At 37.0% G+C, this 12957-nt stretch overlaps 2 protein-coding genes across 5 annotated transcripts in view; one reads left to right on the top strand and one right to left on the bottom strand.

The window, feature by feature from the left end:
* The window catches only part of LOC134527439 (protein slit), a 1108315-nt gene that overhangs the window by 697692 nt on the left and 397666 nt on the right, over nt 1-12957 (top strand). For all 4 annotated transcript variants that reach the window (XM_063360124.1, XM_063360123.1, XM_063360122.1 and 1 more), the window contains exon 4: nt 8705-8776. In XM_063360124.1, coding sequence (XP_063216194.1) covers nt 8705-8776 — 72 coding nt within the window. The remainder of the gene's footprint in view (nt 1-8704; nt 8777-12957) is intronic.
* On the bottom strand, nt 5538-6881 carry LOC134529898 (uncharacterized). Its single transcript, XM_063364459.1, has 2 exons — nt 6757-6881; nt 5538-6294 (listed from the first exon to the last, which is right to left on the bottom strand). Exons 1-2 carry the CDS (start codon nt 6788-6790, stop codon nt 5915-5917), a joined length of 414 nt encoding a protein of 137 aa, XP_063220529.1. The 5' UTR covers nt 6791-6881; the 3' UTR covers nt 5538-5914.

Here is a 12957-nt window from a genome sequence, read left to right as displayed (position 1 = left end):
TGTTACCAAGCACGGTAACTGGGTGGGTTTCCTTAAACCTCGAAGTAACAATAACACGCGCTATGTACAGGCACAAATTTATTCATCAATGAACAGAGGGCGCATGTATATCACACAAAATATGAAATGAAACTCTTGCTTCACGAATTGCTTATCGTTTCTGAATGTTTCCATTTGCTTGTGCGTCAGGATACGTCCAATGCGATACTGTAATAAAAAATTGCTACATTAACGTATCTGTTATACTATCACAATATAATGAAACATTATCTCCGTGCATTTTACTTTATTACTGTGCGCCAAATTCATTTGCCAGATTAATATACATACTATGCTTGTAATTTTCAAAGGTTTATGCGCAGCAATAACATTATCATACACTAAAAAAATTGAGAAGCAGAATCCAGCTAGAAAATAAATAAATGACCACAAACGAAGCTATGAAAACAAACAACATAAATGATTTTTAAGTTAAGCTTTACCAAATACAATTAACAATTTTACACACCATTATTATGAAAATTCTTTAAACGATTTATCCTAATAATATTTAAACTAAGAATATAGTTTGTGAAAGCACAAAATATTTGTGCACTATCAGGCACCTGCCTTTGACTGTACTGTAATGTCTCATCAAGTATTTAAAGAAAATTAATTTACAACTACAGTGTCCGACACTGAAAGGCCTGAAGAGTCAGCGCCACTCGTAATGAGTGGTGCTGGCCTTGCGGTCCGCGGCTCGGACGAGTCGCAGAGGCTCGATCGGGCGAACGAGCTCCACGCGGTGCTACTCGCTCCTCCTGAGGCGCACGCAGCGACTGGGTAGCGAGTTGGCGGTTCCTCCGCTAACTTGCTGGCCACTCGTCCGGTGTCGTCCCGCGATGCCTTAACTGCATAGAGCTGGTTGCATGGAGCATCATCGTAACACACGGTGTAATGTCGTTCAACCACACGCACGTAGTCACTCCAGTGATGACAGAGTTCAGAACGCGTGTTTTCCTTGGTCGTGTCACGATAAGTATCTACGTATCCAATCGTAAATACAAGTGTACACTTTAGAATTTCGCCAAAAAAAAATATTTGCATAGTTGCCCCTTCATGCTAAGGCATATAAACAAAGCAGTTTTTCAAAAAAAAAAAAAAAAAAAAAGGTAACCGTAAGTGTGGTTATCTAAGCCACGTAAACCAACGTACAGACTTTGTCTCAGCCGTAAAAAGTCTTAAGTCCGAACCCGTATGAACACCACCAACAGCCACACCGACCCCTGATAAGCTCACTGACCAGACATAGGAATAGTCATCATGAGCCATCCACAACTTTCCTCTATTATAATTTCACTAGTATAAAACGGCTTACGCCCAGAGTTAAAGTCCGTTCCGGACTTTGAATATTTTCCAGCTATGGCTGCTTGATTATCACCTGAAAATATTGTATCACCACGTGGCTTTCCTTGAAGATTTTCTGAGTCCAGTGATACCAAGTATCACGTGGTGGCGATGACGGGCAGCGTGACGTCAGGGTGGCGTCGCGATGTCCTCACGAGGAGAGTGACTGCTGGCTTCTCCTCGGAGGTAGACTGCTCTCATGCCTCTCAGGCGACCCCCTTCTGTACTCCACTTCTGCACACCTCTAACATCTGCAATGTTATTGCGACCGCCAGCTAAGATGGCCGACTTCATATGACGTCCCTTCCTGCAACTGGGTTTTTTTACATGCTTTATATTAGCTTCACCTGTATGTTTGTCTGTCCGTCTGTAACTCTGTCTGTCCGTCTGTAACTCTTTCGACTAAGAGTGAGTGACTCATCACTGTAAAATATCCCACCCATTTCATTACGTTCGTGAGCCGAGCGGTCTAAGGCGCGCGACTTCTGTGACGTCAGCTTTCGGAATCAGCGATCGTGGGTTATACTCCCGGCCACGCCGAAAAAAAAAATGTTTTTTTTTTTTTCCCCCCCGGTAAATTCTAATATTATATCCATACATCTAACTGCAAATGATTCGTAGAGACTTTACCATTTCTTTGTGACGTTGCAACTCCAAATAGTTATCTCAGATGGTAATAGGTAGTGTCGGTAACTCATTTCCCTATGATAATTATACATAAATATAGTTTAAAAAACTAAAAAAACATGCTTTTAAAGAATATCAAACTAAAAAGTTAAAAATAAATATAGTTTAAAAAACTAAAAAACATGCTTTTAAAGAATATCAAACTAAAAAGTTAAAAATAAATATAGTTTAAAAAACTAAAGAAACACGCTTTTAAAGATTATCAAACTAAAAAGTAAAAAATAATTTTAAAATTAAATTTATGACAATAGTATATAAGCAATACTAGTATAAATGAGAAAAAAGCATGGGGCGCTTAATATTCAAAAAATATGGCACAAAGCGCCTCAAGCTTTTTTCTCATTTATACTAGTATTGCTTATATACTATTGTCATAAATTTAATTTTAAAATTATTTTTTACTTTTTAGTTTGATAATCTTTAAAAGCAAGTTTCTTTAGTTTTTTAAACTATATTTATTTTTAACTTTTTAGTTTGATATTCTTTAAAAGCATGTTTTTTTAGTTTTTTAAACTATATTTATGTATATTTTTATACAGGATAACACTTATTTTGCTCCCGTACGTCGGGTGGCCTATACGTCAGGCATCAACTGCAACGCTGGCAGTCTACCTCGCAGGCTTCGAAGATGCCAGGCAGCATATCACCGGCACGGCGATCATCGACTAGATATAAGTTAGGCGGGGATGCGCTTCGCCCCATAACAACTTAAAACATTAAACTTGTGGAAATAAATTTGACCAAAATTTTGTCATCATCTGGAATTATTGGTGCTTATTGCGCTTAAGTTTGTGAAATCTGCTGGTACTTATGAAGAAACGCTTACGAGTTGTACATGTTAAGCATATAATAATTACACATTTTTGAAATTTACAGCTTAAATTATTGTTGTAGCTGTCATTATTTGTTGGTGGATGGAGAACCATGCAGCTAGAGCTGCGAGACTGAGATACTTTATTGAAGAATTATTTTTCTCCTGCTGTCTGCGGCGGATTCACTAAGTTTCCCAATAAATAAATTCAATAAATAAGTTCTTACGTTAATGTTTGTACAAACAATAAAAAAATAGTATTTTTTTTTTTAAAAAATCATAGCATATGTTGTATAAATACTTGCTTGTTAATCCATGAATAAATCAATGTAAATTGTTCGAATGGATTCCATTGCAATAAATAAAACACGTTTCTCTGAACAAGAAAATATTATAGTTCTGGAAAGTATGATAAACATGGTTTTACAGAATATAGAGTTTTTGTTCTCAATATATGTGCAAATAGTTTAAAAATAATTTCATTGTAATTCTGAGAAAACCTTTTACCATACTGTTCCGAACTGGGAAGCAGGGCCGCGACTGTGCCAGGTACCTGTGCGGGCCTTGCAGCGGTAGTCTGGCCCGGGGCCCCGCACGGCGGTGCCACTGACGTCATGCGCGCATACCGTTGGGGATTAGGACGGCCGGGTCTCGCCACACCCCTGCCACCGCACCATCCTTCCTCGGCGCTATTAGCCATCCCTGAGTGGCCTGGAAATCCCGCGGGCTTACAGAGGCCGCCGCGTGGAGTGGCGTGAATAATGCGCCGCTATTCTGGATGCTTCGAGCGTCAGGTTGTCCCGGGATGACACGACACGTCACAACCACTCCAGTCGGTTCAAGAAAGACGGCCAACTGGTATAAAAGCGTGGCCTCCGTGGGAGTTCCGAGAGTTCAAAGTGAGAGTTGAGTGAAGTGCGATTTGGGCGATGAGGATGACAGACCCTCCTTGTGAGCGGCGCGACGTGGAGCGACGGGCCCGTGCGAGTGCGACTGAGTGGCGCGAGACTGTGTGTGTGAGGACAGGTGCGAGGTAAGGGGCGAACCACTGTTGAGCCCAGCTGCAGTGAGGAGTGTGAATGGACTGGACGTATATTTAGTGAATAATGAAAAGATATTAAAGTGTGGTGATTTAATTAGTAATGTAAACTTAAGTAGCAAATAAAACTGTATAAATTTAATTGGGCTATCCTTACGAGTCATATTTTACGCTCTCGTAACAACATTGTTTTTACAATCCTTTACTGAAAGGCACGGAAACCACTTTAGTAATAGCATCTGTGTTTAACTTATAGTTTAGTAACAAATCATTCAAAAATATTTAAAACTAATCGTTTATTCAATATCTAGAATATTTACAGGTAGGTAACACCAACCAAAGTATTTATTTTATACCAAATAATAAGTTATAACTATTTCATAAAAATTAAATTCCTAATATATAAATTTTTTTGTTAAATTAGATGAACTATCCTTTGGAACTATGGCAGTTTATTTTAATAGTGCAACAGTTATTTTAAGAGTGAATATCAGCTGCCAGCATTATCTCAGAAATGTGATTTGAAATGTATCGCGTCTTATTAATATATTTTTCACGTTATTCCTACCTATTATTTTTTAAAACTTTTAGATTTAATATTTTATCTGAAATTAAATTACATATGAAAGGTTTTTAATTTTGATTTGCTGGAATAAATATTTGTGCATAAAACGTAATTTCATCATGATTTTGTAAGCATTTTATTATCTTCATTAATTTTTTATATGAAAATAATTATTCTCCTAAAAGCTATTTTGATAATATTAAAACACTAAAATTTTTAATATATACATTTTTGGCACATTACAACGTTTAATTTTGGAGAATATATTACTACTATGGTTTTTAGAGAAGTAAAAAAAAAAGTTATGTATATGCTTTCATCACAGTTTATGCATTTTAGTCTGTTTGAAAAGCGCGGGCTGTAGCCATCAAGGGCGCAAAATTTTGGCAAAACAAAAAGTATTATAAATCATACAAACACATATTTCATCATTATGAAACTTAAATGGTATTTTATGAGATTGATGGCAATAGACGAGATAAGTGCAGTGCTTGTGGCGCCACAGTCGCCCGGCGGTCTGCTGGTCCACTCCCCGGGCGGGAGGCGGCCCTGTTCGGGCGCCCTCGGGCGAGCTCGGGCAAGTCCGCCTCGCGCCGCATTCCGCGGGCGCGGCTGACCGCCTGATGTGATTGCCGGCCGGCCCACGCAATCAGGCGCGCGCCGCGACAAAGGCCGCCTGATTGTGGCGCCCCTGGCGGCCGGACTGCGACCCTCCGCCCTCCATTAGCCTCGCCCGCGCACCGCGGCGCTTCACACCTGAGCGCACTCGCTTTCACACTCACTGTGACTAGAGCACCTACCAACACGTTTTTTTTTTTTTACTTATCTAAAAAAAAGTAGTTAAAATTCTCCAAACTGAAAAATGTTAACGTGATAAAACTGTACGTATTATATTTCAGTGTTTTAACTTAATCTATAATAACTTAATGATGAAATGTTTAATTACCTACTCCCCCTGTATAAGATTTAATGTAATATTTATGTGATTTTGTTATGCGCTGTGTTGCCACAATATTAACGTGTGTAATAATAGTGACACTAATCACAAATTATTTCAAGTCCATTATTATTCATTTTATAAGTACAAGGCATAAATTCAATAGACAGATTTTTTAATTCGCCTGGGTGACTGCTTCTTTAAGGCCTTCACTTTAAAAGTCATAAAAGCAAACAATATAAAAATACCAATACTTTTTAATTATTTGAAAACAATAATATTTGACTGAGAGAATTCTTTAATACTAAATATGGACTCGCTTCTAAATCCTTAGAATGGTTTTTTTTTTAAGTTTTAAGATTTTAAATTATTAATAAACTCTTCAAGCCGTTCTCTTTTACTTGCGACGTTAACACGTCTTTACTTTAAACAGAAAATACCGGTTAATACTCGGTTCATACTCGGTTCAGTCCAGTTTTAACCTTAAAGCTACTTTTCTTCAAATCTGCCACAGTGATCACGAACTAGCTCCTCGTATTCACACACCATGAAGCACCAGCGAGTACCCACAGGTCTTGTGCTGACCGGTTTGCTCGCCTTGATACCGTCGCTCCTTGTCTCATCGGCACTCGTCGTCGGCTCCGGTCCCTGAACTCGCGTTACTTCTCGGCCAGGACCCAGCAGACTGGCATCGACCGAGGTCACCTCGCAGCTGGGTGTTGTCGCTGCTCGTTCAGCCTCACTCGCCCAGCGAGTGTTCTCGGTGAATGCTCCCGCGTCTCCCCCGCCTAGGGCCCGCGACTCGGTCGTCTCTCGCGGTGGAACTCGGGCAGCGAGTACCACTTGCCGCCTGGCGAACTCGCCCGAGCCTGGTGGAACGAAGGCCCGCTGACAATGCCCAACCTCCCTCGCCAGAGCCGAACACGACATCTCGTCTCTCGTAGCTGGGACCCGAACCAGCGACCTCCGGAGAGAACGTCGTGGCGCGTGGTCGTGCCAGCTAACGAGCATGACGACCTCACCATGCGGTAACTGGCTTCTATGGCGTCGTGGTGAGGACTGACGACTGACGACTAATGGCGACTTCTGGCAATAGCTGCTGAATCTGAATGCTCTCTGCCTCGGGCCTCCTACCCGCGAGGCGCTACCAGAACGTTCTTGAATAACCTCAGCCCACTCGGAGGCTCACCCCTTCTTCCAGCCACGTGGCAACCGGGACTGGTGCCTTCACATGGACAGACTTCGAGTTTAAACCAATAACCGCGCTGCGGCGCACCCTTCGCGCCTATTCACAACCTCTCGAACACTGCTGCACAATTGGTCCAGCTAACCTGATTTCGGTTTTCCATGATGTGCGGAGATCATGTCAGACGATACTCAATAGCGGATTTCTCCTTCAATACTCCTACAATTGTGGTGGTGTGAGTCCGTCTGTATTGCCCTCACAGCCAGTAAGACCTGAAGCACAATTAAAAAAAAAAAAAAAAAGAGCTTACGTGAACACATCGGTAATAATATTTAATAATATTTATTTCCAAAGAGAATGGTGAAATATAGTCATTGTTATTTTTCTTTTTTTTATAATTTTTTTAAATAAATACCCTACGATCCGATTATATTTATCGCCAAAGTTATAATTATATATAACTTGATATTTCCAAGGGTTGGATTTTTCCTTATTGTATGCAATTTTATGAAATTCTACACCAATCTGTATGATAGATGAATACAGTGACATTGTAATAAAACTTGCAGACCAGAATGACAAACCAACAAATGCATCACAGTCCTTTCAAAGTGACATGTGGCAGTGTGTATTTATGAACACCTAAAATATATGTATATCGTCACTTGATATAATATTTCGTACACGGCTTTATTATGTCAACACGGGACTTAAGAAAATATATTTTAATAAAATAATAATTTAATTGCTATCAAGCTCCGAACGGGTCTTCAGAAATAGAAACTGTATATTTTACAAGACCTTTGTAACCGTTGTTTGCACACGTGAGTTGTATAGTACATTTTTTTAACTATTCAGACTATTACACAACTTGTAAAAACAGCATATTAATTAACAAAGTTTCATTTCAAAAACGTTTTCAATATTTTGAGACGTCTTTTACACACACAATGTTAAGATACTTTTTCGTTGTTGCCCTGGGTGCCTCTAGACTTAAAACAAAACAAATACTGTAACCATATAGCGTCGACAATTAACAAGCAATACATTTTCGTCGAGCAAAATTTAGTGACCACATAGCTCAGTAAAAAGTAATAGAATTACGATTTTCTGTGATTGCGCATGTTACAATTTTTTGTTAGAGAAAAATAAAAATCGCTTAATTTTTTTATAGTACAATATGTAGGTTTCAACCAAAAAATTTATAGATTTATTTCGCATTAACCTTTCTGCTGATTCATCGATTGGGATAGTTTTTGTGAAGGACTTAGTGAGTGGTAAAACCTAAAAAAAAGTATCTAATCGTTCGAGAAGTCAGTAGCCTATCTAGTGTCACCTGACGATTGTTTTATGTACTCAGAACGTCAATGAACCCGCAGATTTGTTTAAATGTAAATAAATAGGAATTTTAGATTTAAAAATTACGTAATAATTAAGTAAAATTTACCTCGAAATCTTTGAGTTTTGGAACTTTCTAAAAAAATTTTGTGTTGGAATAAGGTAATTTTTAATGCAGAAATATATATAAATCGACACGAGCACAGATTTATTTGTAAAAAAATCTTTAAGTGTATTTACTTGTTATATCGCCTGTTTGATACGTTTTGCGTTTACAATTATAGAATCCATTCCTGGTTATTTGCAAACCACGTAGTTGAAAGTCTTTCCTTTTGTTAATGGCAACACTTTTCAGCTTCTTTTCTGAGCGTTCGGCAGTCTTATACAGTCTTTTTCCTTTATAATTGAATTCAAATTGAGTTCGACTCGTTTCATTGTCTATTGAAAGAGGCGGAACTTTTTAACTGTTTTTTAATTGGATGTTCTGCTTCGTGTTCTCTTTTATTCTTTGGCACTTTACAGTGTAAAGAAAGACTTCCTGGCGGAATGGGAACAAGCGTTTGGTTCCATGCCGCTGAAAGCGAGAGAGAGAGAGAGAGAGAGAGAGAGAGAGAGAGAGAGAGAGGGAGAGAGATGGTGGAAATTGGAAAGAAGGGGGTTTTGCTATAGAAGAGGGAAAGTAAAGCAAGCTGTGTGAACGTTCTGCGTACTTTGAAACTAATTGAATTTTTGTATTATTTTTTTTCGTGTTGCAGGAGGCTGAACAACAACCAGCTTCGACGCATTCCTGATCAGCTTTTCGGGAACATGCCTAATCTTCTTAGACTGTAAGTAAACATCATGAATAATATTCTGTCTCTTTTTTTATTACCATCGCGTCTCTACCTTCCTTGTACGGAAGTAAAATACCTTCTTGTAACCTGCGAGTGTCGAAGAAACTTGCTTCGTCTTTCTTAAGTACTTCTAAGAGGCTTTCAGAGGTCTTACGTGATCGTGTATCACGATTTCAATCAATGGTTTTCGACGGAAAGAGGCCTGAAATGTTTAAAGGCCACAACAGAAACAATTTGATAGAATTTTGTTTCGTTCATATTTTAAATAAATAAAAGAAGTTTCAACATTTCCTCAGTATAAGAAATAGTGCGATAAAATATGATGTTTGAATGCCATATTAAAATAAAGGAGAATTTGTTACATTATTTCAAAACAAAATTTCGAGAAATGTGATCTGCCATGAATGTTGGCAAAGGACGTTTAAGTAAGGCTGTTTGGAGACAAACAAAAACCATGATGTCTTCATACCCGTAAACTTCTTAAAGAAGGAAGTTGAACTTTTACTGATTTTATATTGTGTTTACCCAAATCTGTTTATCGCGATTAAAATTTGGATAAGTAATAGACAAAATTTTACAAAACTGTAAACATATTATATATGACGCTAATGGGCGTGAATGGAGATGTGCTATAAGGTAACGATTTCTTTGGAAATCTAACCATTTTCAAAGAACGCACGATCCGCATGTTTGCAAGAATGAGTTTAGTAAACACATCAATAGGGATTCAGCTAAGTAGTAAAAAAAATGCAACATATTCATTATCTTTTCACTCGAGATAAGTCTTAGTATTTCCCTTGATTCGATAGTTCTTTGAGGGCTTCTCATTGGCTCAGACACCCCAAAGAAACAGACGGCAGAAGCAGTCCAAACGCAAGTGTTTGAATTTAATCATATCACAAATGAAACAAAAATCTTGTCTCTACACAAACCTCTATTCTTACGGGATGTACATACCTATATAAACTCTATTTCTAATCTGACCAATCTTTTGATTTCATTTGACTTTTAATTTGAAAATGTTTAAAAATAGTTTGGTAATGAAAAGTTATAACTGACCACAAGTTTAGTTATGATACAGCTGGTATGTAAGTTCTAAACGGGACAGATATGGGAATGAAGATGCTTCATCCTGCTGAGACATTAAAACCCATTCACGACCTTGAAACTAAACAAGTGCCGTGTCTCCTTCTCACCAGTGCATGACAGAGTGTCTATGACACTATTTGTTGTAATTGCTACGTGTCACTTATAACGCTTCGAGAAGCCGTGTGTAGTTCCTATAGCTATATGTAATACTCATAAAACTGACTCATGTCTGCAATTAGATTTGGGGTGAGTTTCATTAGCCAATATTTCTTAAAATTAAAGGTTATTCAAACTAAACAAAACAACCGACCTGAAAATTTAACTGCATCAACGAATATATCAACTTATAAACCTGATATATGTAACCATGTCTGACTGCTTTTCCTCTCTGCGGAGGATCGGCTGACGTGAAAATCCAAAATGAAACACTAAAATATTTCCTCTGACCCCCCCCCCCCCCCTTTTTTTATCATCAGTCCAAATTATATTGTAGAGAATATTCCAGGTAATAGGAAGAAATTTGAATTCTTTCAGTGTTTAATTAGGACAAGAAATCTTTAAAATGTAAAACTGCCTCTTCGAATGCACTGTTGCTCGGCACAACGGGTTTGAACAGGTTATGTTCAAGTTGAATGATGTGATGTGGTTGACAAGAATTATCTAAAAACTTAGATTGCAAAATGTTAAAGATAATTTGTAATGTTTTACTGGTAGTGTTTGAAAATCTCGATTATTTAACAAAATTATTTATACACTGATTTACATTTATATTTATTACTGTGTGGTTGATTTTTTTTTAAATTTATTAAATTCAAACTTTACCAACAGTATTTATATTATCACTCCAACCCTTTTTATTATTTTATTGTTTATTCGGATCATAAAAGCCATAAAGAATTAAATGGCTCACCCACAAGAAAGGGCAGTAGCGTACCCAGAAGGAGGAGCAGAGGTGGACTTAAGTAGCGTAGCAGTCACTCACTGACGTATCATACACAGTAAATAAAATTAAACATTCAGAATATCAATTTACTTTCATTATTAATTTATTTTTATTTCGATGAATTTACTAAATTAAATAATTAATTTTTTTAACTTACTTATAATAATTATATAGGTATTTAGTTACGCTCATCACTGACTCACTGAAAGAGAAATGTATATATACCTTGGAGACAAGCGTATCATGAAATACAAATATTAGCCTACTCCATAGAGATGGGTATAAAATATAGAATGGAAGTATAACAATAGAGTAACATTTAAAATACAGCTACGTCAGTGAAACACGCCTTAATTATTAAATTAAAGTAGCGCCTTACAAAAAATAATGCTTATAATGACTATAAAAGCTTATATCTCAGAAAGTTTAGTTTTAAACTAAAACCTGTGTAAATTTTTCCTTTTTTGGAAAATAAGTTTGCGTCACTGGGAATCTTTTGATGATTGTTCAAATTTTGTAGGTACTTATGCCCTTTCGAACATCTTTGTTTTTATTTTTTGAATGGGTTCATATCTTTAAAATTAATAATTTTATTTTAAAGACAGTTGTTTTTCCCGTTTATATAATATATTATTTTGGCAGTTTTGCTTTTTTGTAGTAACTCCCTTTTAAATTTTTATATTATATTCCTCTTTTGTGGTCACTTAAATGTTTGCTGCTAAAATTATCGGTAAATAGCATAGATGCACTTAAAATGTATAATTTTTTTTATCAATTTTTTATAATTTCATGTACAAATACCAGAAATAATTTTTATTTGTACAATATTAAAAGGAAATGAATTTTGAAAAACATTTAATGTATATTAAATTAAAGTGTTTGTTGTATTCAAAATTGTTAAGCGCCTTACAACCTTCTAGTTTTCAATAATAGTTGATAATGTTGCTACACAAATAAAGATGATATATTGTAAAGCCTCTATTCCAGTGGTGACTCATACTCGAGTCGTGCAAATGATGAAAGATCACCATGATAACTATTATAATATAAGAAAATCGTACAAGCGAGACCAGGAAAAAAAGCGAAGCTTAAGAAACGAATAGAGGAGTTTATGGTTGAAGCGATATCAAAGCTATTGGATATTGCAGCATGTTAGTGTGCTATGACATAGTTATGGGTGTGTGTGTGGGAAAAAGGTAAATGCATGTGACCCCTGTAATTGTATAGTGTAGTTGTAAAAATGTCAAGAATATCCCACCCATTGAAAAAAAAGTTCCTGTACGGTTGGCGAACAAACAGGAATGCCTCAATTTCCAGTCTTGTTAAACAAGAAAATGAGAACTTAAGAATATTTACAGGAGAGAAAATAACTAGAACTATTGCGAGAAACTGTTTCTGTTGACAATTACATTTGTAATATCGGAACTATTCGAAAAGTTCGCATGAAATAAGTGAAATTGATCTGTCCTCAGTTCCTTCTACATCTCAAATGAGGTTAAAATTAACATCCACTGCTTTAGTTTGTGATAGATTTGGTGTTTTTGACATAGCTTCAGCTTCCATCACTTTCAGTGTTTTGCATGATCTTGGAATTATTTCAGAAAAAAAAATGTCGTTAGTGATTGATAAAAACAAGATAGGACGAGAAAAACACAATACACGGCGGTCTATACGGAAATATATTGACCGGCCCATAGTAACAGGCGGAATATATTTTGATGGAAGAAAAGATAATACTTTCGTTCAATAAAGGACAGGAGCTAACCTTTACCAAAGAGTAAAACAGAGGAGCACATTAGCGTGATTCGTGGGCCTGACGGGCATTATGTTGGTCACGTCACACCGACGAGTGGAACCGCTAGTGAAATAGTCAAGTGCATCTTTAAATTCCTAGAAGATAAGGGTATTGACATTCATGAACTGCAAGCAATTCAGCACCCATTGCAGTGGTTCATTTTCTTACTGTACTTCAATGAGCTACCATTCAGACATTTATTTCAATACTGAGACGGAGAGACGACGGGACCAGCATCATTCTTTGTGAAAATCGGGGAAAATACTGCATGGTTGTGAGAAATTAACCGTTATAAATTTCGAAGCAACTGAATTAGATGAAACCAATTGAGATAAGACTGACCTTAGT

Source organism: Bacillus rossius, chromosome 1 (genome assembly GCF_032445375.1).
Source record: "Bacillus rossius redtenbacheri isolate Brsri chromosome 1, Brsri_v3, whole genome shotgun sequence".
Lineage (NCBI taxonomy): Eukaryota > Metazoa > Arthropoda > Insecta > Phasmatodea > Bacillidae > Bacillus > Bacillus rossius.
Note: the sequence above shows the minus strand (reverse complement) of the source record. Positions and strands in the feature narration are given on the sequence as shown.

Bases quoted from the DNA above. Each gene is read 5' to 3' on its own strand.
- LOC134529898 (XM_063364459.1), bottom strand. From the start codon at position 6,790: ATGATCTCCGCACATCATGGAAAACCGAAATCAG. The intron at 6,295-6,756 runs GTTAGCTGGACC...TCGTTCCACCAG, and splicing joins TCATGGAAAACCGAAATCAG to GCTCGGGCGAGTTCGCCAGG.